Source organism: Lathamus discolor, chromosome 2, assembly GCF_037157495.1.
Source record: "Lathamus discolor isolate bLatDis1 chromosome 2, bLatDis1.hap1, whole genome shotgun sequence".
Lineage (NCBI taxonomy): Eukaryota > Metazoa > Chordata > Aves > Psittaciformes > Psittacidae > Lathamus > Lathamus discolor.
This window is the reverse complement of record NC_088885.1, coordinates 36173126-36197013: the sequence shown is the minus strand read 5'-3', so window position 1 is coordinate 36197013 and position 23888 is coordinate 36173126. Positions and strand designations below refer to the sequence as shown.

The 23888-nt window shown below is 37.4% G+C and overlaps 1 protein-coding gene across 6 annotated transcripts in view; it reads left to right on the top strand.

Moving 5' to 3' along the window:
• The window catches only part of CDK14 (cyclin dependent kinase 14), a 328023-nt gene that overhangs the window by 96081 nt on the left and 208054 nt on the right, over positions 1–23888 (top strand). For all 6 annotated transcript variants that reach the window (XR_010609906.1, XM_065666401.1, XM_065666400.1 and 3 more), the window contains exons 4-5: positions 9566–9660; positions 20753–20832. Coding sequence is in view for 5 of the 6 variants with exons in the window: in XM_065666401.1 (XP_065522473.1) it covers positions 9566–9660; positions 20753–20832 (175 nt within the window). In the remaining variant the exon portion in view is untranslated. The remainder of the gene's footprint in view (positions 1–9565; positions 9661–20752; positions 20833–23888) is intronic.

Genomic DNA, 23888 nt, shown 5'->3' with positions numbered 1-23888 from the left:
CTTATGGCTGCTATAAAAGATGTTTCCCATATATATTTGTACTGCTGTGTATAAAATGAAATAAGAAAATAGAATTTGAAAAAGAATATATTTTTAAATTCCTCTCAAAATATTAGCTAGGGTGTCTTACGGGATTTCTAAGCAATTTCCTCTCCTGATCCTGGTGTGGCATTACAGCTGCTCTAATGTTTATGTTGCAAATTTTGCAGAGGGTTGCTTATTTGTGAAGAGGAATTCTTCCCCATGAAGTTTAGGAAGCCCCATGAATGGCCTGTTTTATTTTTCGATTTAGGTTTTAAAGAAACAGATCAGATTTGACAGATTTTGTTTACACTTTCGAATTCTCTTTTTAAAATCAAGTAGTAAAAATAACATTTATTTCCATCTCGGAAACTTTGTGCGCATGAGAGAGAGAGAGAAGAGAAAGAAACAGCTGAGAGGGGTTTGGCAACACAACATCATTGTTGTATTATTCTCAAGTATTTTGAAAGAAACTGGATAAATAAAATGTCATATCTTTCATGAATAATGCCCAGAATGGGTTTCTCCCAAAAGTCCTTCAAAATTACTGAAAAGCTATTTCTGTTATGCTTTGGCAAGGAAAATACATAATAATGTGACCTTTGAGTTGAATACTAAGGGATCTAAGCAGAATGGATCTAACACTTCAAATCTTAGTTGGCGTGAAACGCTTTTAAAGGTTGATTTCCTCTTCTTTTTTCTTTTCTTTCTTCTTTTTTATTCTCTATTTTCTGGACATCTTCTGTCCTCCCTACAGAAGTTTGACTGAATCGTGTCAGACTTCTAAGAAGAAATGACAGAGCTTCATTTTCTGTAGATGAGCTTTGTTTAACCCATGTGATTTTACTGGTAAGATGTCAAGCCTCCAGGGGACCTTCCTGTTTAGAAAAGGTTACATTTTAAAATGTAACCATCTGTAGCAAAACCAAATCTGCTTTTTCATCATCGCCTGGCATTATATAGCTGCTGCCAAAGATGTCTCTGGTGTGTTCCAGATGAGTCTGTAACAAGGAGTTCTTGCCATAAAACTTTTACAGTCATTAAGGGACGGATGGAGTGATCCGCACTGTGCTGCATGATGTCTGAATATTGTTTGGCACCACCACCACTCAATTTAGATGACTTTTTTTTGTAAGTCTTCCCTGAAGTGTTTTTGTGGTATTAACTCAGTTCCCATCTCTGATGTTCTTATCTTGTTCCTCTTAGAAGTTATTATTAATTTCTGTTAATGCTTTATTAACTTATTTTCTATTAAAACTCAAAGAATTTTAGTTGCTTTGTTTCCAGAATTTTGAGGTAGACTCTTTGAAACTGTGTTATTGGCATCTTGTACTTTTCCAGCAGACTGATACTCTGCTTCATCCATTCAATCTCATATGACCCCAGTATTTTTTTATGTAAATGATGTTAATGCTTCCTCTGCTAGTATGCAGGTGGTTAGAGCCCTAGCTAAACACACTTTTGTTAATCTTCTGTTATGGTGACTCACACAGACTTGCTGAGGACATGTTGTATTAAAGTAGGTGCATAGGAATTTCCTGAAATACAATTCTTATTTCTCAGCTTCCTTTAATTCTCCCTGATTTTTATAGCTCTGTTCATTGAAGTCAGTTCTTCCTTCTGCTTTGAGGCATTGTTAGTAATTTTTGACTCTTCCTCACAAGGAGTGATCCCAAGAGCACCTGGCAAGGAATAGCTTGTGGAATAATGTTAGCATTCATGACAAGGAAGATGGAAGAGTAGGAATTCACATCAAAAGGTGATTTTAGCCCTCTGATGATTGCAGGTCACACCTGGTCCTGCTCAGCAGACCAAATTCTTATGACCGAGGCAGAGATACAATCAAGCCGCTCCCCTTCCTCCAGAGCCTGAATAAGCTGTCTCAGGCAGGAGATGTTATGATGCACGTTTTATTCAGCATAGGTCTGTGTGGTTAGTTGCAGGAATTTCTCATTCTCTGGTTTTGAATTGCACTTGAGCTGACAAAGGGGTTTGAGTTTAATTTTTTTCTAGTCCTTATATATAGCAGATGTCCTTGCTACTTCTGATCATTACTTTTTTTCTTCTATGGCAGAGGACTGCTACTTATTCTTCCTAATTAAGTTAATACTTGATTCTCTGGAAATTCTTCTGCTGAATAGATTATACCAGTCTGAATGGGCATTTCAGTTTCTGTAAATGTTCTTGAGCATGCTAGCTCAAGCCTCTGAGCATGCTAGCTCAAGCCTCTGGCTTGTACTGGCTCCAGTTGTGTAGTTGTGTTTCAGTTTTAGCTTTGCTTTCTGTAACCTTTATTTGAAGATACTCTGAAAGATGTACGCTACCTTCAATTTGCACTTTCTGTGCTTGATTAGTGGAGGGGCTGAATTAGAGATAGGCTTCTGTTTAGTCTCTTCCCTTTCATCATGTGAACTCCTCTGTAGCCATCAGGTGTGGAAGTGATGCCTTACAGAAGGTACATGGCTGAGGCTTGCGGTCTCCATATCACTGCTTTAGCTCAGGTGAAAGTCCTTTATTTGTCTCAGAAATAACATTTTTCAAGAAGTGAGCTGAAAGACCTTGTTTATAGTTCCCTGTGCCATCAGCTTCTGTGTTGATTAGTTTCAGAAGCAATCTTGGCAGGCATCAGCTTCACTGTTTGGGGAAGATCACCAAATAATACTCTGCAGGTAGCACGTTACCCATTTTGTGTTTTCTGTGCCTTTGAAATATGCTGCACCTTGTGATGAGAAGATCACATGCACATACGTGCGCGCACACACACACACAGACACAGAGGCTGAGGAAGCGGGAACCCCATGTTCCTGCCCACAGGTTGTACTTGGATAAATCATCTGCTCTTGAACATAGAGTAATTTTCTGCAGTTAATGTCACACGTCATTGCAACCTGGTAGAAATCCTGTGTAGTTAATTAGTGCAGTAGCATACAGACAGAAGTTAAGTTTGTTTATAAGAACAAAAAAATAATGTGTTAAGTTTTACACTTCCACCTGAGTCTTTCCACCTGATGTTTACATACTCATTATGTAAACCAGCTACATTGCACTGCATTTTCTTCCCCTCTTCTTTTTAACATAAGAAAACATCTAGGGGTAGGATTTCCAAATTGCTTAAGCTGATTGAAATTGGATGTTGTTATGGAATGAGATTTCCAGCACAACAAACTTACCCTTTTCTCATATCAGAATAATGGGTAATATTCACCTTGGAGGCAGTGAAGTAGGTGTTTGCCTACCACCTACCAACCACTGCTAGAAGAGAGGAATTTGGCTTGATAAACCTTTGCTCTGATCCAGACCAACACAACAGATATGTGTGTATATATATATGTATATATATTCTGTACATGTAGCTAAAAATCTTTTGCTGAGTCTTTTACCTACCAAGGGAAGAAATTTGCTTTTTTTCTTTCCTTAGCTGGACACAATAAAAAAGCAGAATTCAAAACTAAATACATGACAGTCTTTCCAAAGTAACACTGGCTTTGAAAAACAGTTTGACTCTAATTCTCTGAAAGTTTGAGATCCACACTCTTTAGGCATGTCATTATTACTATATTTTTCTCCAATGCCAGGTGAAGTTTTATTACATTCACTGTACACATTTTCTACACTATAAAATAGTACTTTTGCATTGTATGTAAATAGAATTAGCAGGTTTTATGAGCTAGCCATCTGGTTGTCATGGTTTAACTCCTGCTGGCAGCTAAGTTCCATACAGCCACTTGCTCACTCCCCTTAACCTCCCAAAGGTGGTATGGGGAGGAGAGCTGGGGAAAAAAAGGTGAAAAACATGTGGGTTGAGATAAGAACAGTTTAATAATTGAAATAAAGTAAAATGTAATAATAGTAATATTAACAGCAATTATAGTAATAAGGAGCTAGAGAGAGAGGGGGGGAGGAATAAAACAAATGAACAGAAAAGAAAAAAACCCAAGTGGTGCACAATACAATTGCTCATCACCTGCTGACCAATGCCCAGCTCATCCCTGAGCAGTAATCAGCTCCTCCCAGCCCACTCCCCACAGTTTGTATACTGGATGTAATGTACTGGGGTATGGAATACCCCCTCCTGACTGCGCTCCCTCCTGGCTTCTTGTTCTTCACTGGCAGAGTATGGGAAACTGGAAATACCTTAGCAACAACTAAAGCATTTGCTTGTTAACAACTTTATTCCCATACTGAATTCAAAACACAGCACTGTACCAGCTACTAGGAAGGAAATTAACTCTATCCCAGCCTAAACCAGGACACTGTTCAAGATTTTATTACACAGTGATAGGCATCAGTTTGTTCTCTTTTAATGGCTCAAGATCCATGTCAGAATTAAAATGTCTTGCTAAGGTATAAGTACTACCTTTCAGTTACTTTTTAAAAACTAAATGCATCAAAACACTAAAAAACATTCAGATAAAAATCACTGGATAAGCAATGCTTTATTGTATGGATTCTGCAGTCTATCTGGAAGAGCAGCTTCTCTCCTGTTTCTGTAACTTATGTTAATTTTCAGTCTTGTTCTATTCAACTTTCCTCCAAAAATGTACAAGCAAAAAGCAAGAACTGAGCCTATTAACACACTGTAAATCAGTTGCATAAGAAATCTAACTTTAAAGCAGACACTGAAGTCAGAAATTTGTGGAAAAGTTAGGCATCATTTCTGTCTGCTTAAACGCTTGGTGTGCCGTTCTTGCCTGTCTTCCACTTCAGTATACCCGTCTCCAGTTTTAGTAGCCTATTAATTACTAGAGTAACCGCATACTTCCTGTTTGATACTTTTTATTAGGTAAGATAATTTCAGAGTTCAGTGTAAAGAGTGGATCTTCCTTTTGTGGCACGAAGGAAGCTTTAATAATTGTTAACCTGAGGGATACACTTTAGATGATGAGGCAGATAAAATATGGCAGTTGGTCCAGCTTCTATGCTTTAGTAGCCTGGAGAACAAGTAAAGAGCTTTAAAAACTGCATCCAGCCCTTCCAGAGAGTCATCTGTGGTCACTCCTGCTCAGATTTGTCTTAATTTATATTATATTATATTATATTATATTATATTATATTATATTATATTATATTATATTATATTATATTAAAAATTTAGAAAGATGCAAGCAATAGGATGGATCAGATAGTGAGAGACCTGAGATTAAGGCTCAGTTTGGATTCTTTAACATCTTTGTATCCCTTGATCCACTGCCCTGAAAACAGTCCAGCTTGCAAGGTTTTAAAAAAAAAAAAGAAAAAGTGTGATCAAATTGGTCTGTTATTGTAGGTTGAATGCAACCTGAAATTAGTGTGAAAGTTGCGTATGGTTTTGTGAAAACAGCTCTACCATTGTGTCAAAGAAAACAAAATATAAAATGGTAAAAAAAATAATCTTTTGTTCTTGTGATTTAATCTCAGTTAAGCCTCTTGGCCTACCTTTTGCTTTGAAGTTTTTCTAGCAATGATTTATTTCTTCTGAGGCATAGAACAGATCTTTAGATTTGACTTTCAATAAATTACAGTGGTACTGTGAGCATTATATTTTTCCCTTGAGGATGGTTTTATGTTGAAGTTTAATACTCTGCAGTTTTGTGCTTTTGGGTTTGTTTTTTTTTTTTTAAAGGTCTATTTAAAATTTCAGCTCGGGAGTGTGGCAGTTAAGTGTGACATTCACAAGCTGTTTTGCAGTTATGAAAAATGCATGAGAACATAACCCACACAGCTTCTATAAGAATAGTCAGGTGATTTTCAGTGTAATTTTCCATTAAAGCTTTCTTTACTACATGGATTTTGAGAATTTCTAATGGAGGTATTCGCATGGCAGTGTAGTGCAAGGACTCATATAGCAAGATTTTTGATTAAATCTATTATCCCTCCGACAGGCTGTATCAGTGAAGTGGCTATTTGAAGTGACCTGGTCAGAAAAGTCAGTTTCCTCTCATTTCTTTTTCTCTCTGTTATTTTTAATACTCTCGCATCACTTTGAAATACTAGCTTTTGCTATTTCTGTATTCAAGAATTTTGCATACTCTTTCTATCCTTGTTACTATGATCTGTATTTCCTTAACTGGAGGGAAAAAATGTCTAATCTTGATTCCTCTAAGCTCTGCTGCTAAAGATGCTCACTCCTAGTGCACAGTGGTGCTCTTAGACTAATCTTGCACTGGCAAAAATGTAGTCTAATAATAAGAAGGCTACCTTAATGGAAACTATCTGGGAGGAAAAAGACATAAAGGCAAACAACTAAAACTCCCAGTGGTTTTCCTGAAGGGAAAGAAGTGCACCATTCTGCATTCTAGTTGCCAGTGTCCTCTTGGGGAAAACTTTCTTCCATGACCAAGTTTTCCAGCAATACCAATCTGAGTGAGGAAGTGGACACCTTGAAGGGGAGATCTATGCTGTAGGGTGACCTGGATAGGCTGGAAGAGTGGGCTAACAAAAACCTTATGAAGTTCAATAAGGACAAGGTCATGCGCTTGGGTAAGCACAAACCAAGAGTGCAGCACAGGCTGGGATCTGCCTGGCTGAGGAGCAGCTCTGCGGAACGGGACTTGGGGTTCCTGGCTGAAATGGTTATAATTTTCAACAGTCACACAGAACTTCAAATTATTTAAATTTCTTCCATAGCCCTTTAGTTAGATCCCTTTAAGCTTAAAGCTGAATTTTTGGGAAGTTTTGTATTTTTGCTTTATCTCTGTCAGACTTTACTTCCTTTTAATACGGAAATAAAAGGGAAGATGAGAAGTTTCTGAATATCTTACCTTTGTAAGCAATTTGTAAGTTTGAATTAATGTGTGAGGCTTCACTTAAAAAAAAAAGAGAAAACGTTGGGGAAATGGTAATTTTGTTCCTTCATTTTCTGAAGTCATTTCATGTGCTGAGTGAGATCTGTCTTGGTGTTTCATTAAGAAATACCATGCAAATTAGTCTTCTGCTGCCTCTGAAGTGCTTTTCTACACCAGATACCTTCAAAAATTTAAGCCTTTTAAGATTACAAATGCAAGGAAAAATAATGTGTATTTTCACAAAGGGAGATCTAATATTGTGAGAACATGGGCAATCCCATGTAGTGATCCAGCTGGAAAAGAGCTGAGATGCACTGCGGAGCAGCCCCACACAGTGCCCCAGGGCTCAGCCCTGCAGCAGCAAGGCTGACTTGCCACCCTCCCCAAAGCAGCCCAAACCGCTCACCCAGTCCTGCTCATGCTGGACAAGAGCAGACCAGAAGCAACCAGAAAACAAGCAGAACCCCAACCCCTTAGCCACAGCCTGTCCCATATGCAGTGAAATCACACAGCCGATACCCTCCTCTTTCCAGGTTACAAGCTGTTGTGACCTTTACACTATGGTTTCTAGCAGTATGAAATAAAAGTAAATAGTGTGAAAATAAGGGTGGATGTGAAACACATGTATAAACCTTGCCCTTTTTCTGTCTTGCTTTGAGAAAACCACCAGTGAACTATTCACTGTTAACTAGCATTTCAATTCCAAACAAAGCTACTCGCTGTGTGTTTGCTGCAGCCTGCAATTTAGGAAATACTTTGCTTTCCCTTTTCATTACATGGGAGACACTTTTTTTTCTATGGTTTTGAAATGCTGCATTAGTCCGTAATTGGATACTTACATGAGAAGTCGACTTCAATGAATATTTTATTCACCTCTGTTAGTGACATATTTTTAAAAAACATGATTTAATTAAAATTAATTTCTAACCAGGCAAAATTCATTTTCGAGCACAGATTGGGAACCAAGAATATTACTGCCTTATCTATAATAAAGGGTTCCAAATAATGTAACAGGAAAAAGATCTGGGAGTTGCCATACGACAAATTTTCATCAATCTAGTAATATTTAGAAACTGCATAGCAAAATAATAGGTTGTTCAGTATATTGGAGGGAGATGAAAGGAATCAATTTTACAAACATACATGTGTATATCCTGATACCATTCAGCAGGTAGCTCAGATGTTAGTCTCAAAATTAGGTGTATATACATCAAAGTTCCAGAATTTTGGCTTAGGACAAATGTAGAATCGTAAAGAGAATTTTTGCATATTCTGGCTCATGGTTAATCGGAGAGGTGTGATGGTTATAGTGGAGATGTGTGGTTATAAATGGTTATAGTGGAGAGGTGTGAAGTACCAAGTCATTTTACCTGAGATGCTCTTGTCTGATTAAATAGAAGCATAGTTTTTAGGCTCAGTTGATTTTAAACTTTCAACCATGGTTTCAAAGGTATTTACACACAAATGTGTCCTGTACTGTAATGCTTGTTTTCTTTCAAAAAACCGGAAGTTGAGCACTCTTTCTAAATTGGACATAAGATCCTGAATGTGAGTGTAGACTGTGTGCAGCTGCACATGGCTTAGAGTCTCTTAGTTGAATTGAACCCTAAAGATGCTGGATTTGCTTTTCTGCTTTGCTTTGTAGTGTTATAACCAGAATGCTAACAGATCAGTCCCTGCATGTGATTTCAGGATCAGTGCTGACCTTCCCAAGTTTCTGCTCTATACTCTTTTTGTTGGTTTAGGTATAGGGCATCTGAGTGCTGGAGTCTAAATTATATGTAGATAATGCTGAGGGCAGGTGTTGGTCAGTTTTTTTCCAGTGTCCTTCTGGTCCTGGGGGAAAAACTAAAAACCCCTTTCCTTCCAGACAGCTGGAAAATGGGGAAATTTGGGAAAAAGGGTGCACTTCAAAAAATCCAAACATTTTCTAAGAACTTATTTGGCAAGTGTTCATGTCATGTGAATTTCTGGTTTTTCAGAGTTGTGGTGTCCTCTGTTAGGCCTTTGTAAAATTGGGGCAGGTACCAGTCTGTTGCGAAAGCCAGCCGAATTATCTAGCACTTTGAGCAAAAGACATTGCTTAGCTTGGTTTGGTTTTAGACTCCTGCCTAAGGAGGATGCTAAATCTACACGACTATATCCAATTATGCTGGGTATACATGCTGTTAAAAGTATGGTGTGATTATATCCACAGCCTGAGGACTGTGAACATAATTCGGAATCAAGATACTCTAATAAAAGGTGCTCTTCTTTGGTATTTGACCATTCTTTTAACAATGATTGATACACTGGGACATTGACTACCTGGAGCAATGTTTTGGGGAGTCTTAAAAAAAATTTAGAAATTCGAACAGCTCTTTTAATCTGATTTTATAGGGCAGATTAAGACTGTTGCTTAAATCTCTTAATGAAGATAAAATGGCTTAGTTGTTAATGGTCTTTTTGCCCTGTATGAAGTGATATATGTGAAAAATAAACCAGAAATCTCTTTGATTAAGAACATAATCGTTTTGATCGTTCTGATGGTGTAAGTGTATGGTTGGTATTGGCAAACAAGCATCTGGGATGTTGAATGAAGTTTTATTTGGGTAGCCTATTATTTCATTTCATTAATTCCGCTGTTTTTGTTTTTTAATTGTTGGCTGCTGAAAACGTGCAGGTCTGTGAGTTTTGATAATGACACTTGGTATCTAAAGGCTGAATCAAAGCAGTTAATGTTGTGGGTGCAATACCTGCTGAAAGGTCATCTCTTTTTTTTTTTGTTTTGTTTTGTGTAGCCCACAAGCCCCAAGTTTGGAAAAGCAGACTCATATGAAAAACTGGAAAAACTAGGGGAAGGGTCGTATGCTACAGTGTACAAAGGGAAAAGCAAGTAAGTGGTGGTTTGTTTTTTTTTTTGGTGGTTTTCTTTTTCATGTAACTTTCTGTGTAAATGAAAACAAGCAGAAAGAATTAACTGATTTTACTACATTCTATATAGATCCCTACGAATCAATGCAAAGTGCTACTGATTGCCATGTGCTGTAGTGAAAGAGGCTGAGACTATATTGCATAGGTAACATACTACCTTCACATCAGAACAAGATGAGATCCCATCTTGTTAATCTGATATTTTGTATGTACTTTAATGTTGTACTATTTTCTCAATATCCACACCAAACTAATTTTTAGGGTAAAAGATTTTTCTGATGTTCTGAGAGTAATGCTGAATTTATGCAGTAAGTTGTAAATATTTTGTTTGTGATAAAAAAGCTTGACTAAAATAACATGAAGGGAATTAATGGAATTTTGGGCTACTGTTAATTTAGTTTGTTTACAAGAGTTTATTTACAATTGGTGCAACTACTCCAAATAAGTATATATATGTAATATGCATATATATAAAATATTTTTCAGCCACTTCTTTAGTGTTATTTGTGGTAACTTTTTTATCCACAGTTCCCTAAGTGCTTCTATGTTGTATAAAATAATTCAGTAAACACATGTAAAACACACTTCTTGAGCTAGTGCTTCAGCTGAGAGTTATCTTTTGTCAAGCAGAGTGTTCTGTGCAAGTTCATACATTTAATCAAATTTTCAATAATAATAAAGCAGTTCTGCGAGTGGGTACAATGTCTTTAGTTAAAAACTTTGTCTAATGAATGATAGGCGAGGCAGCTCTACCATTCTCAGCAGAGAGAGCATAATGACAGTCATGACAGAATAACTACTGAAACAAGGAAATCTGTGTTAACATTTTCCAGGGTTATTAAGTTAGCCAGTTCTAAAATATTTTTTTTCACTTAGTATTTGTAATAAATCATATTGAGGGGTGCCCTCATCTCTCAGTGGCTTTGAGACTGATGAGCATAGTGACAGATGGTATGAATAAAAACATGTTCTAAATGTAGAAGTATTTACACTTGCGCCATGCCAAAGCATATATTGTCTTTCATTGTCAGCTTTCTTAAAAAAAAAAAAATCAAACCAAACAGTTACACTGTACTGTTTTATTAGGGTCTAGGTAATAGAAAACAGTATGGATTTCAACTTGTACCTTATTGCTAAAACCCTTTAGTAAAATCACAGCCCCTACCTGGTGATAGTTATCTCATATGCCTTGACTTTCAGTAAGATTGAAATAAGGCAACAGGGTTGCTTGATCTCCCATCAATTAGTGAAACAGACTGAAGGTTAAAAATAAGTAAAGTGCTTCCCTGAAACTATTTAATTCAGTGGTGATTTATTGTATATGAGCTATATGATCTGTATGAACATATATCTGTATAAACATGATATGAAACACACATTGGTTAGAAATGCTCATTTGTTTTAATAGAGCTGACTACAGATCTGTAAGAAATACCTCAATGATTTTAATGATAGTTGAATAATAAACTGAAATTACTTGGCTGTCTACATTTTCCATTATAAATAGCAAACTCTAGATAAGTAGTGTGAATTACAGCAATTATATGTAACTTTATTCTGCTGCTTCATAATATCTTTTCCAAGGTCTTTAAACTGTATTTTGGAAAAAGTGTGTGTAACTATAGAGTGTGGATAATAATTCATATTCAGAGACTATTTGTAGTGTTACAGTAATATTCCTTCACCTGCTTAATTCTGTTTGGCTTACTTCTTTTTTCCTGCTGAGAATTGAATAATTCCCATATTACACAGCACCATACAGATTCAGCACTTCCAATCCAGACCTCTATTTCTCGGAACAGAGAAACAGCTGAATTGCTTCACAGCAGGAGGAGCTTGTACTTTAAGAACAAGGGAAATACTACAGGGCAACACCACGGGGCCTATCTGCTATTTCATAAGGAGTTGTTGGTTGAAGGTTAATGTAGCCCTGTTGCCTTTTCTTTTCCCATGAGAAACGGAAATCTCTGGCCTGCGTGGTATCCCCAAAGAAGAAAGAGCATCACTGCTATGATGTACTCTTGGGGAAGATAAATGGGGGACGGTGGTGAATGTGTTGATGGTGGCCAACACTGTCTCCAGCCATTTCATGAGAGCCTAATTTTGCTGCCGGTTTTCTGGCAGGCTGGCTCTGACTGTTCATAGCTTCATCTAAAATGGTACAGGAAAAAGTAGAGAAATTTTTTTCTAGCACCTGATGCACGTGAGGCTGCGATACACATCACTGTGTTCCCCTGGCTACAGGCTTAGTGGGAAGAAAAATGATCAAAATGGGTAGAAAGAGGGCTGTTGGTTTGGGGTGTGCCCGGTTTGGCTGCTGAAGGGTTAAGCCCTCATCATACACTGCAGAATGCAGGTATGACATGATTTTGGAAAAGTTGGAAATACTTGCACAGCATTTTGTTTGAAATGTCTAAGAATCCCTAATTCTCAATCAGCTCTAATGCTTGGCTCTCTCATTTTGCCAAAATGTGTCTGAGATGTGGCCTTAACTGTAGTTGAAGATAGAGAATTTAAGACTAGATTTAGCTGTTGTGAATGATGCTTTATTTATTTATTGTGCTTCGTATTTGTCTCCAGCTGTATGTGGCAAGTAGTGGGGTTTAGGGTTTTTAAATGCCTCTCCTGAGGTATGTTTCAGCTTTTTAAATTTCCCCTGCTGATCATCATAACGGAATAAAAAACTTGTGATTTTAGCTTCCTATTTGGAAAGACTAAAAGATACATACCTGCCTCTAAAGAGAGAAAATCAGCCATTGCTTTCTTAAAGTTTAAAGTAATGTGTGCAATAACTTGCTTTCAGGGCAAGCCTGGCTTCTTACAACTTGGAGCAAGTTCAGTGGTCCCAAGCCCTTGCCTTTCTATCAAACCCATTACTTCTCTATTTGAGTATTTGTGGTAGTATCCCAGGAAAGTGAAATGAAGTGGGCTAATTCCTCTTACTGGATGATGGATTTCTGTTTTTGTAGTCAGATAAAAATGATTCCCTGGGGTGAGGAAGCAGTAAAGCGAATGGGGCTGTGTTACTGAGGAAAACGAAGCAGTATTCTCTTAGGCTGAGCTTTTTTCTTTATTGGAAAAAGAACCAAGCAGCCATTTGTTTTTGGCTGACAGTTGCATCAGTAGGCAAATCTATTTGATTTCACATGTTGCACATGAGGCGTGTGTAATGAAACTCATCTTGGCATGTTCATTTTCTACTTTCATTCAGGTTTAGATTCTTGCTTGTAACTTTCTTGTATAAAACCCCAAGAGGCTGCTTACTGCATGAAATGCAGACGACTGAAGTGATTTCTGCCTTTTTTGTTGTTGTTTTTATTTTTGTTTCATAATGTAAAATTTTGAAGTAGGCCCAGTAATTTACTGGTAACACTGTCAAAAATGATGCAAGTTCCACTGACTCTGTGTTTGTTTAACACCTTGAGCATTTGCCATAAAATAGGTACAAAGCAATAGGTGCCTTTTGAATTCGTGTATCATTCAGTTGTGCAAATTTGCTGCACCATATCTGTGTATCAGCATAATCTTTCTGCTGCCATTGACCGTCTTCCCTCTTGAGCTTGATTATAAATTTACCTGGATCTACATCACTGGGATCTAGCTTGACCTGTGGCACGTATATGCTGATGGAAGTTATTAGAGTCCAGAGATGATGCCAGTGACAGCACAAGAGAGCTGCTGCCAACCAGAGCGCCTTACAAAGCAGCGTGGAGGCCTTACATCCCTGCACTGGGAGCTCTGCATATTGTACTTAAGAGAAAAACCTGTGCCTTTGGCAATATTATGAGTTGGCATGGTTTCCATCATCTCCTCCCACTGTGTTCAATTGCCCTTCAAGGCAAAGAATTAAAAAGGATTACCTTAGTTAAAGTGATGTGATCTGTGACTGCTGCTTGCACAGCATGTGTCTGTGTTTTGAGAGGCAAGCCAATGGTATCTCCACTGCTTCTGCACTGCTGTGATCTTGATCTACTTCTTGTTTGTCCATGTGATTTTTAGTGTACCTTTACTTTTTTTTTGGCACCTTTAATAAGCTGCATGTGCTCAAAGTATTACAAGATGTGCAGGATTTGTAACAGAGAGCTCAATCAACACATTTTTGCCTAATTTTCCTATAATAAAATTACATCATTTCAATTTATCCCTAATAAAATGCTTGTCCTAATAAATTCTGGTTCCTGTCCCATTTAACTATTAATAAGATAAGTTGGTAGGGTACAGAGCACAGCACAATAGAAACTAATGCTATCAATAAGAGCTCAAAGGCTATAGAGGTAGGGCAGTCCTTCAGTCAAGGTACCTCTCCTTTCCTGTTTGAAATCACAGGTTTTGTGTTCAAGGTGATTCCAACATGAACCCAAAGATAAAACCTTGTGGGTTGGTTGTTTGGTTTTTTTTTTTTCAGGCAGCCAGAGCATTTTACATTTATCTCCATCAAAGACAGTACTTTTTACTATTTACCTGAAAATCAATAGGGAGTTTGTAGAGATCTTAGAAAGAAACCATGATTAGCATTGCAGGTACCGTGCTCTGCACTGGCAATGGTTTCCGTGACATGTTATTCTTGAAGCAGCAGGGAATATTTCAGTGATCAGTGGGAACTATCTGAATTTGTTGTTGGCATGATGTATTGCAGTATGCATTATGAATACATAGCTGACCATCATACTTCATAATCTATATGTGAATGGCTGTTCAAAAGAAAAAGGATGTCTTAAGTATTTTGATTTCTGTATTTATGATGCTGAAACCTTCTCTGAGGATGACTGATGGGACTAATTGTGGTTCTGACTTTTATCAAGTTGCAGAATTTCTTTTAATTGTCAAAAAACCTCCATGACTCTTTCATCATCTTTTGGTTTATGTGCAATTTATTGCAAGTGCCATAGGCTTCAGATGGCCTGAAGAACTTACAGTGGTTTTGTTTTCTGTCACGCTCTTGCTTTTTAGTCATCCCCCTAGCTTTACTCCATGCCTTCGTGGGTTGTTGTGCTTACATGCTTTCTGATATGTTTCATGTGCAGCATTCTAGTCCACAAATAATTCTTTCTTCATGTTTTGGCCAGTTTATTTAGACAGAATATTTGAAAATTGGTCTGATTTATGTTGTCTCAGTGACCTAAACTTTCTGAATGTTTTCTTTACAAAGCCAAGTGAAAGGTTCTGCACGTGGGTTGAGGCAATCCTAAGCACAAATACAGGCTGGGCAGAGAATGAATTGAGAGCAGCCTTGAAGATGAAGACGTGGGGTGTTGGTTGATGAGAAGCTCAACATGACCCAGCAGTGTGCACTTGTAGCCCAGAAGTTCTATTATTTTATTTACTGCAAATTGAATGAAATCAAGTGTTCATCTCAAAATGAAACTCTTTAATCTGAGGATACCAGATGGCTGGAAAAAGAATATATATTCATGGATTATGAAAAGGCACTGATGTGCTTAATTGATTTTTATAGAGTGCTCTTTACTCTATATTTTCAAGTCATAACATGGGTTTAAAAAGTGTGTAGATAGATGCTTTTTAAAAATCTCCAGCATTGTAAATCTTTCATAAAAACAGTAACTTCAAGTTGAATTAGATGCAAAACCAACAATAGATGTTGAACTAACATGCCAAATGGTGGAAAAAAATATTAAAGTAATGTAAGTACTAAAGTACTATGATTCTAACTAAAAGATGAATCATTGACTGTATCGATCGCTTACCGAGTGAATTTCTGTGTTTAAAAGAAAGGAGATTTTTCCTCTGTAGCTGCTTATATAAAGAGAACATTACAGTATATATGCTGTGCTTCGGTTTTCAAAGTAGTTTACAGACATGGCCTAGCATTATTCTCCACTGTAGCAGGGCATGAAACTGAGGAAAGAGAATCTATTGTATTACTTACCCAGGACTGCACAGGAAAACACGGTAGAAAAACTAGGAGAAAACTATAGGTATAGTGAATATAAGTGCTAAGAGTTATTGGATAGTATTTTACTGGAACTGACAGATATATGCGTGATTGGAATAGTAGAGCAAACACTGAAGTAATTTGCCAACTAAATGCCATTATGCACCTGTGTATTTTCCAGTTAGCCATGGAATTGTACCTCTCAGAAGATCCCCTGTGACATTTGGTGTGCAGATCTGTAAGAGGCCCCTTTAGTTGTAAGTTATATCACTATCACTTTGTCTTTGGATTCTCCTTATATGAAAATCAGCTCTTTGTAAGAACATCAGTGGGGCCCAAAGAGATGTGAGGTGCTTGGAGGATTGGTGCTGCATATTGCTCTCCTTGCTGCCACTCCCATGGGGTTTGCCTCCAGCAGGTGTAGCAGTGCACCCCCCATGCTTAGAGGAGCAGCTTAGTTTGAACTGAATGATGTGATCTGGGAGGCAGGGAAAAGGGACCTGGAGGCAAATGTTTTGGTACTGCTTACCTGCTCCTGTTCAAGTGAGGACTGCCACATTGTTTGTGTAAGACTGCCTTGAGTCCTGTGAAGAACACGATCCCCGAGTTCCAGTGACAACACTAATTAATAATTTAAATTCTTCGTCTTTCTCAGATCCCTTTGATCTTCTATTTTTCAGCCCAAGTAAACGTCAGCATTATGAAATGTCTTTAATCCACTGGCTTCTTCTAAAGCAAGGAAACTTTTGGTTAGGATGGAGCATAAAATATGGTGGGAGTCAAAAAGGGAAATTGAGGGGCCATGTTAGTACCTTGAGTATCATAGGGCTTTAGCGGGACTACAGATGTACTACAAAAAAACTACAAATGTAAGTCCTTTTCAGTAAGAGAAATATAAACCATGTTTATGCTGAACTGTCTTTTATGATAATGATTAAAGAAAGTGTTTCCCTCAATGTGGAATTAGTTACTCATCGGTAGAACAATCAGATGTGACTAAACCTGCAGTGGATTTGCCTCCATCAGGTTTCTTCAAAGGAAAATTCTGCCAGAACCTGGACAGCATGGTCTGCTTAGGGTTTCAGACATGTCTTTGTGACATCAATATAATTACAGAAAGATCTAATTATTCTCAGGGTTTAATCATGAAGCACTGAGCTTTTTGTGTAAATGAATAATGATTGAGAGTTACTTTTTGTCGTAAGAATTTGTGTATCACAAATAAGAGCATTATCCCAATACCATCTACTGATTTTTCTTTACAGAAATGTTCCCAAGGTTAGTATTTGCTGGAGTTATGAACTCAGCCTCAACTCCAGCCAGTGGTAAGACTCTGCAGGAAATAAACAGATCAAAATCAGAGTGGCAGATTTTATGTTAATTGACTTTTTAAAATGTGTTATATTTAGAACATTTATTGCATCTAAATATAACTGAAGAACTTGGGAAAATATTGTATTCTTTTGTTCTCTATGTGGCAGCGTCAGCATTATCCCCAGTGAAGCCAATTAAGTCATCAGTTACTTCATATTCATCGTATTATATGTTCTTAATGATGCATTTAAACATTTAATAATTTCTAATCTTCTCTACTTTCTCATAAATGGTCACTGTTATAAATGTATTTATTTGGTAATGCTGATATGGGCTGATTTGGAAAAGACAGAATGACGCATTATATTAGCATTTTGTGTAATATCCAGCTCATTTGTATTTTTTGTAATATTTTTTGTAACTTTTACTCTATGCCACATAAACCAATTTGGATTCTTTTTCTTTTGCCCACATTGCATATAAAATCAGAATTTTATTATAAGGAATTCTGTAACATTAAAATGCTCTATTTTCATAAACTGGAAAACTGTCCATCAGCTCCTGATTTGCCTAGAGTAAAGTAGCTCTATGTAGTAATTAGAGAGGCTTCAGGACTTCTGTCCTTTTTCTGAAGGTTTCTGGATGAGAGTGATAGAGAGCAAGTTAATTTAGGAAGGTGGATGGCTTGTAAGGTAGAAAATATGATTTTTAAAATCAATATCGTCTAATAGAAACTAATGAGGTAGTTGGCAGGATGAATTTAAAGGAAATCCGTGACCCAGTTAGGTGTATTGTTTTGAGAAGTTGTGAAATTTTTTGCTTTGGACTGTGAGCAAGAAATGGGTTAATGAATTCTAGATGTTGAAAGGGGCAGCAGCATTGCCATTTCACTGTCTGCGATCAGTTTTTCTACTTGTATTTGAAAATAATGAAAATACAGAGCATGCTTTGAAAGTTGTGGAAGACAAATGAGTAGTAATATCTGTGAAGAATTCTGCTAAGCTTATCTGGTCACAACTGAAGACTGCGAGCACAAGTTCTGATAGGTTGCAGAGGTAATTTTCTCCAGGTCCCTCTTTTTCAATGTTGTTTCTACGGAAATTGCCATATTATTTTGACATGTCATCACAAGATTCAGGACATAATTTGATGACATAGCTGGCTTGCTCCCATGGCTTGCTGATTCTCAAGAGGTGAGCCCAGTTCTAATATTTTTTTTTTAATGTTTCTTGCTTTTTAAATTAGAAGAATGCCTTTACATTTTTGGTGGGTTTTTTTTTTTTTTTTTAATTTCTTTTAATATGATTTCTTTCTTTTGGAAAGGCCAGTCTTTAATCTCCCTAAGCAGTTTCAATGTAAGGACTATTAAGAATGAGAGCAAATACAAGACAGTGGCAGGAGAATGAGGAAGGCTATACCCTAAGGTAGCTCTTAGTTCATCTCTTCGGCATCATCTAACTGCATCCTGAGATTGCATCAGTGGGAGAATAGTTAAAGGAGGTGAATGTATGTGCCTCTCTTTTTTTAATAGGTGATACATCATAGCTTCTCACATCTCCAGTTCTGTACATTCCTGTTTATAGAAAATGAGCTGGGTTAAAAAAACAACAAGTTTTTAATTACTGGGTAGTAAATGAGAATAAGGAGGCTGTTTTATTCTGGAAATTATAGATGGATATATTGGAGATAAATAATACTAAAGGGGAGAACAAGATCCCAGAGGATCACTACTTGAGATTAGTTTGATCATTTTGATAGTATTAAGAGGTGCCATGATGTCTGTCAAGATGATGCCAGGTGCCGATGATGAAGTGGCAATGATAACTAAATAGCACAGACCACCTACTATGTTTAATTACGAATTCTTTGAAGAGTTCCATGCTGTTGCTGTTTGTATTGCTGGTTGTGTTATTTACTGCCCTTAATGATTGAATAAAATGTAGAATTTTGGATTAAAAAGAACATATTCTACACAATGCTACTTGCTTTTTGCCTGTTTCTCTTCCAAGAGACTTCACATCCCCGTTTCCTTAGTAGCTCCTTTATCTGTTTTTTTTTTCTGTTGTATTCTGCATTGCTTTCTCTGAACACAACATCAGTACTGTTCCTGATCTACAAAATGATCTAGCTTTTCTTATTGAAATTTCTTCTGCACAGTTAGTTTATCTATTGTAAAATAATCCAGTTATCCAGGTATCTGGCATATATATGTATGTGATAGGTAGCGTGGTGTATTGACAGAGGGATTGAAAGCTATACATGTGTATGAACTGCATTTCTGTCATCATTCTTTCTACCTCTGCTTTTATTATGGTTTATTATCCTGTCTGTGTATGACACTTGAAGTTACTTGGGGCAAGGCTTATTTTTTTCTGATGCCAGAAGTCTTGTTTAAACAAAAATATATGAGACAGTTATAAGAAGAAATCCAGATAATCCAGTAAATTTAAGCTGATAATTATCTTTCAACAGTGACTACTGGCCTGAGACTTGAACTGATGCTAGTCTGAAGTATTATGAATAGTTGGAAGGCGATGAGTAAACCATCTTTTGATAACCAGCGTTTCTTAAGTTGCTCAGAGTCATTACGCAGTGTTATGTATAGGGCTAATGAGATTCTGGCAATTATAAAATGGGAATAATCAGAAAAGACAAGATGGTAGCCATGCTGTCACTGAAGTAATCTAACCATAAAAATTAAAAGCCTGAGGGAAAGATGAATTAAAACTTTGTACGAGGCTATATCATCTTGCTTAGTAAAATGAATGCATCTTCTACAGCCCAGTACATTAGGGAATTGCCTCCAAGGTACAGGAATGTGAAGGCTACAGTGATCCCTTGTGCTTTGTGACTGTAAAGGCTAAGTTTGCTTTTATAGAAAAAACTTGCAACAACAACAATAATCATACTATTACTACTACTACTACTGAAAATAATTGGGGAGAGGGGGCAACTGTATTACTCCTTTTTGGTAATCTGCTTACCATTGCTTATCATACCTAGGTATCTGTTAAACTTTCAGAGCATGAGTTTATTCTTGAGAGGGTAACCAATGCCAGCTTTTATCTTTCAGTCAGTTTTATGAGATTTAATTCGGATAAACTGAGCCAACTGGATTTTTTTTTTTTTTTGTTTGTTTGTTTTGCAAGACACTGAATATGATTCCATGTGTGATAACGTTTTGAATGCTCAAGGGAAACCAGCCAAATAGATTTTAAACTAGAATGACCTGTTGTGAAGTTTTGCCTCTTGGAGCACTAAATATTTTTAATCCTGAGAAAAGAGGTCATTATAATCTAAAACTAGCCTGGGCCACGTAGTCAGGAACATACCTCAGGAACAATCCTGCCCTGGTGGGAAATGACCAGAATGACCTAAAAATAATTTCTATCTGAAACTTCCATAGCTTTTTGAGGGCACTAATTATGGGTGTCATGCAGTAGGAAGGAAGCAATCAGTATAAATATGAATATACAGCAAGTGGGGAGATTGATGAAAATCATAGGCCTTTTTCCTTGAACAATTCAATCAAATAAAAGACAAATAATTTAAAGCCATATTTTACAATGTGATACTAACAAAGCTTTGTTTTAGTACTCTGATAGAAAGGAAACTGACTCACAGAAAACTGAGATCATTTCTTGGATTGCATCTGAGTGTGAAAATGTAAAGTTGACATTATGGAAGCTATGGAGTGTTTCTTACAGTGCTATAAATGAATCACTGGCATTGACAAGAAGAAATTGAATAAGTACATGATGGGAAGCAACTTCTATTATCAGAAATGCTGTTTCTACTTTAATTTTGTTTTCTTATTTCTCCTTCTCCTCCCCTCTTTCCCTTTTAGGGTAAACGGAAAACTGGTGGCATTGAAGGTGATCAGATTACAAGAAGAGGAAGGAACCCCATTTACTGCTATCAGGGAAGGTATGCACTCACATTTAATAATTATACATGGGTGGGTTTTTTTGTAATTACACTGCACTTCTTATTTCTGTGCCATGCTATAGTGAATAGCTTGAGAATTCAAATTATATAGTTGTGTTCCCAGTAGGAAGAAACTTTGGTGCTTCAAAAAACAAAGCCTCTGGTGTGGGAGTTCTTGTTAAAGAATGCAGCTCTGCCTCTGCTTTGGATCCTGTTAGATTTACTATACGAATGAATACTTAAGAGCATGTTTAAGGTGGGTGTGAGAAGTCACTCTGGAAGATGAGGGAACTGTGTAAGTCACGCTTCTTGCCTGCAGGCAGCACCTGAGATGAAGGTAGATGTAATTTTTCATATATCTCCAGCATAAAGCGCAGAAAAACGTTTCTTGATGAAGGCAGTCAGAAGATCAGGGAGCAAACATACAAGCATCTTAGAAGCTGTATGTAGTCTGGGACTAGCTGTTGTTTGTTTTTTCCTTCCCGATGGACTCTAACTTGTGTGGCTTGGGAATGACTTATCTAGCACACTCAGAGATGCCTGTAATGCTTACTGCTCTGCTCCTTTATCCTTCCTTGTCAGCCTCTTGTGGTCTTTAGTGACAGCTGCTTTATCTGAGCCTGCCTGCGTCGAGCTCCTTTGCAGAAATTGCTGGATGTACCTTCTGTGTGTGGGCCTTCTCTGTTAGAAGGTAGTAAAAATGAGCTTTGGTAGAGAAATAATGAACAATTTACCATCACACCACTGATACAGGCTCAGCTGAAGTTGGTAGTGAACTAAAGAGATGAAACTGGTGTGGCTTTTGAGGGGCATTTTAAAACTGAGCTGACTATCTCGGCATAATTCCCATGGTGGGATGAGCAAGGGAGAACATCATCTCTCACAGGGTCCACAACATGGCTCTGTGTGGGAGGTGTGCAGCTTCACGGCCATTGCAGCTGCAGTCCCAGTAGCTGCAGCTCCCTTGTCCCTCACTCATGCCTCTGTTCCTGCAGCCATCTATATGCTGTATGTCTGTCTGTACAATGAGCCTGTTTGGGGTGGATTGGGGAAAAAAAATAGCCATGTTTCATGTGATTGACACCCTGAAGCTAGAAACCTTTAAAGTACTGTGGATTTCCATCCCAAGGTTGTGCATTTTAAAGGGGCTCTTTCACAAAGGAGGGAAAACCGTGGGTGGCCAATTTATGAAGGAATTTCAGCAGTTCTTCTGTACTGCTTTGTTTGAGTAACAATTATTGAATGACCTGACACATTTATTCATAGCGGTATATATTTTATCTGTGAGCTGTCTGTCCCCGCAGCTGTGCTGCGATAACGAGGTGTGCAGAGGGTTACTGGTGCAGCTTTCAATGTTTGCAATGCCGAGTTCAAGGCATAACAGCCTGTGTTTCAAATATGTTTATTGTTCTCCAGGATTTTAGATGATATGGTAATGACTTAATAAGAAAATAGTAGATATGGCTTCATTGTGCCTTTTTAGTGACACTTAAAAGGTTTTTTAATGTGAGCTTGGGCTAGATGAAAGTCTATAGCATTATAACTGTCAAATGCAGTATATTGTGTTTTCCTTCATGAATGGTTTATTGTGTGAACTCAGTATAAATAAGTATTCATTAGGAGCAAACCCAGAGATTTTCCAGTTGATATTTTTAGATTACAAAGGCACACTAGCATGAAAATATTTTTCACACTGTCATTGGGGAAGTTTTCCTTGTAGCTGTGACTACAGGACTGTGGTTGAAGCCTGTTAACATTCTCGTACTTTAATATTAGTAGAATAAAGCTCTTGTATAGAAAAGCTCTTAAAGTTATTAATTAATATATGTTTTCCTAAGCATGTGATGTCTGACTGATTTTGGTGGGACTGTGTGCATCCATTGTATTTCTAAGGACTCGTCTAGGCTAGGATTAGATCCAAAGAGTATTAGGCTAAATGAGAAGACTTTTTCTTGATTTTTGTAGCCTCTCGGTTAGGTGAGATCAGACTCAGGCTGTAGGTTGCATGTTTGTGGGGTTTGTTTGGTAAAGTAATCCTGTCTCCTAGGTAATGGAATGTAATTCAGATCTGTGGAAGTCATTAGTAGAAATACAGTCTTGTATGCTTTATATCATGTAGAAGACTGACATACATAATGTGTAAGATGGGAAGGGGAAGAATGTGTATCTAGTTAGTTAAGCTTTGTCTTTTCTGTTGTTTTGATTTTGTCAGAAACAAATACTAGTGTGAGACAAGTAAGCTACAAATGTAGCTTCAGAAGGTAATCTCAGTGATGATGTGCCAGATCCATATAATCTGACAGTAATGTTACAACTATGGACCTACTAGCAGGACCTGAGGAAGCTGTTGCTTTCCTCATAGTAGCGTCTAATCCATCTTGGGCATGCTGGGTTCTGTCATGCAGCCATGGTTTATCTCAGCTGCATGGGTGGGGGAGGAAAAAAAAAGAAAAAAGAGCTTGTATAATCTCTTGAAGATATCTGGTAAGTTTGACATGGAAAAACAATAAGAATGGGACACTCTGTTCAGCAGATTTTTGTTGATCGCTGTTGGCTGACTGAGGACTCCAGCCCTATAATTTATACTGGTACAATCAGAACAAGGACAAATACTGCTGAAGATGAGATCAACTTCTAATTTCAGTTATCTGAGGAATCGTGTTGCCTTAATAAAAAAAGTGCATGTGTGGTGTCATGAGGCAGAGGTCTGTTGGAGGGTGTTTCTTTCCGAAGTCTTTCATAATGGAGAAATCACGCAGGTTTTGACCTTGACTTATTCCCTGTTTTCTAATTTTCCATCAATGCAAGGCAAAGTCATGCAGAAGTCTAGTTATTTGTAAATTAAAACTGCTGTAAGTATATTGTTTAACATTTCTTATAGCTCCTTGGTTAAAGCAGTGAGAGAAAACAGCATTCATGCACTGTGCTCCTAATAGCGATGCTGTGTGATGTTAATTAGGGGGAAGATACAGCCTGAAATCTTAAGCAGTGGTCATGCTGAGGGAATTTTGTAGCTGTCTCTATACAGGGAAGCATATTGTTACTGTTGTGAAAGC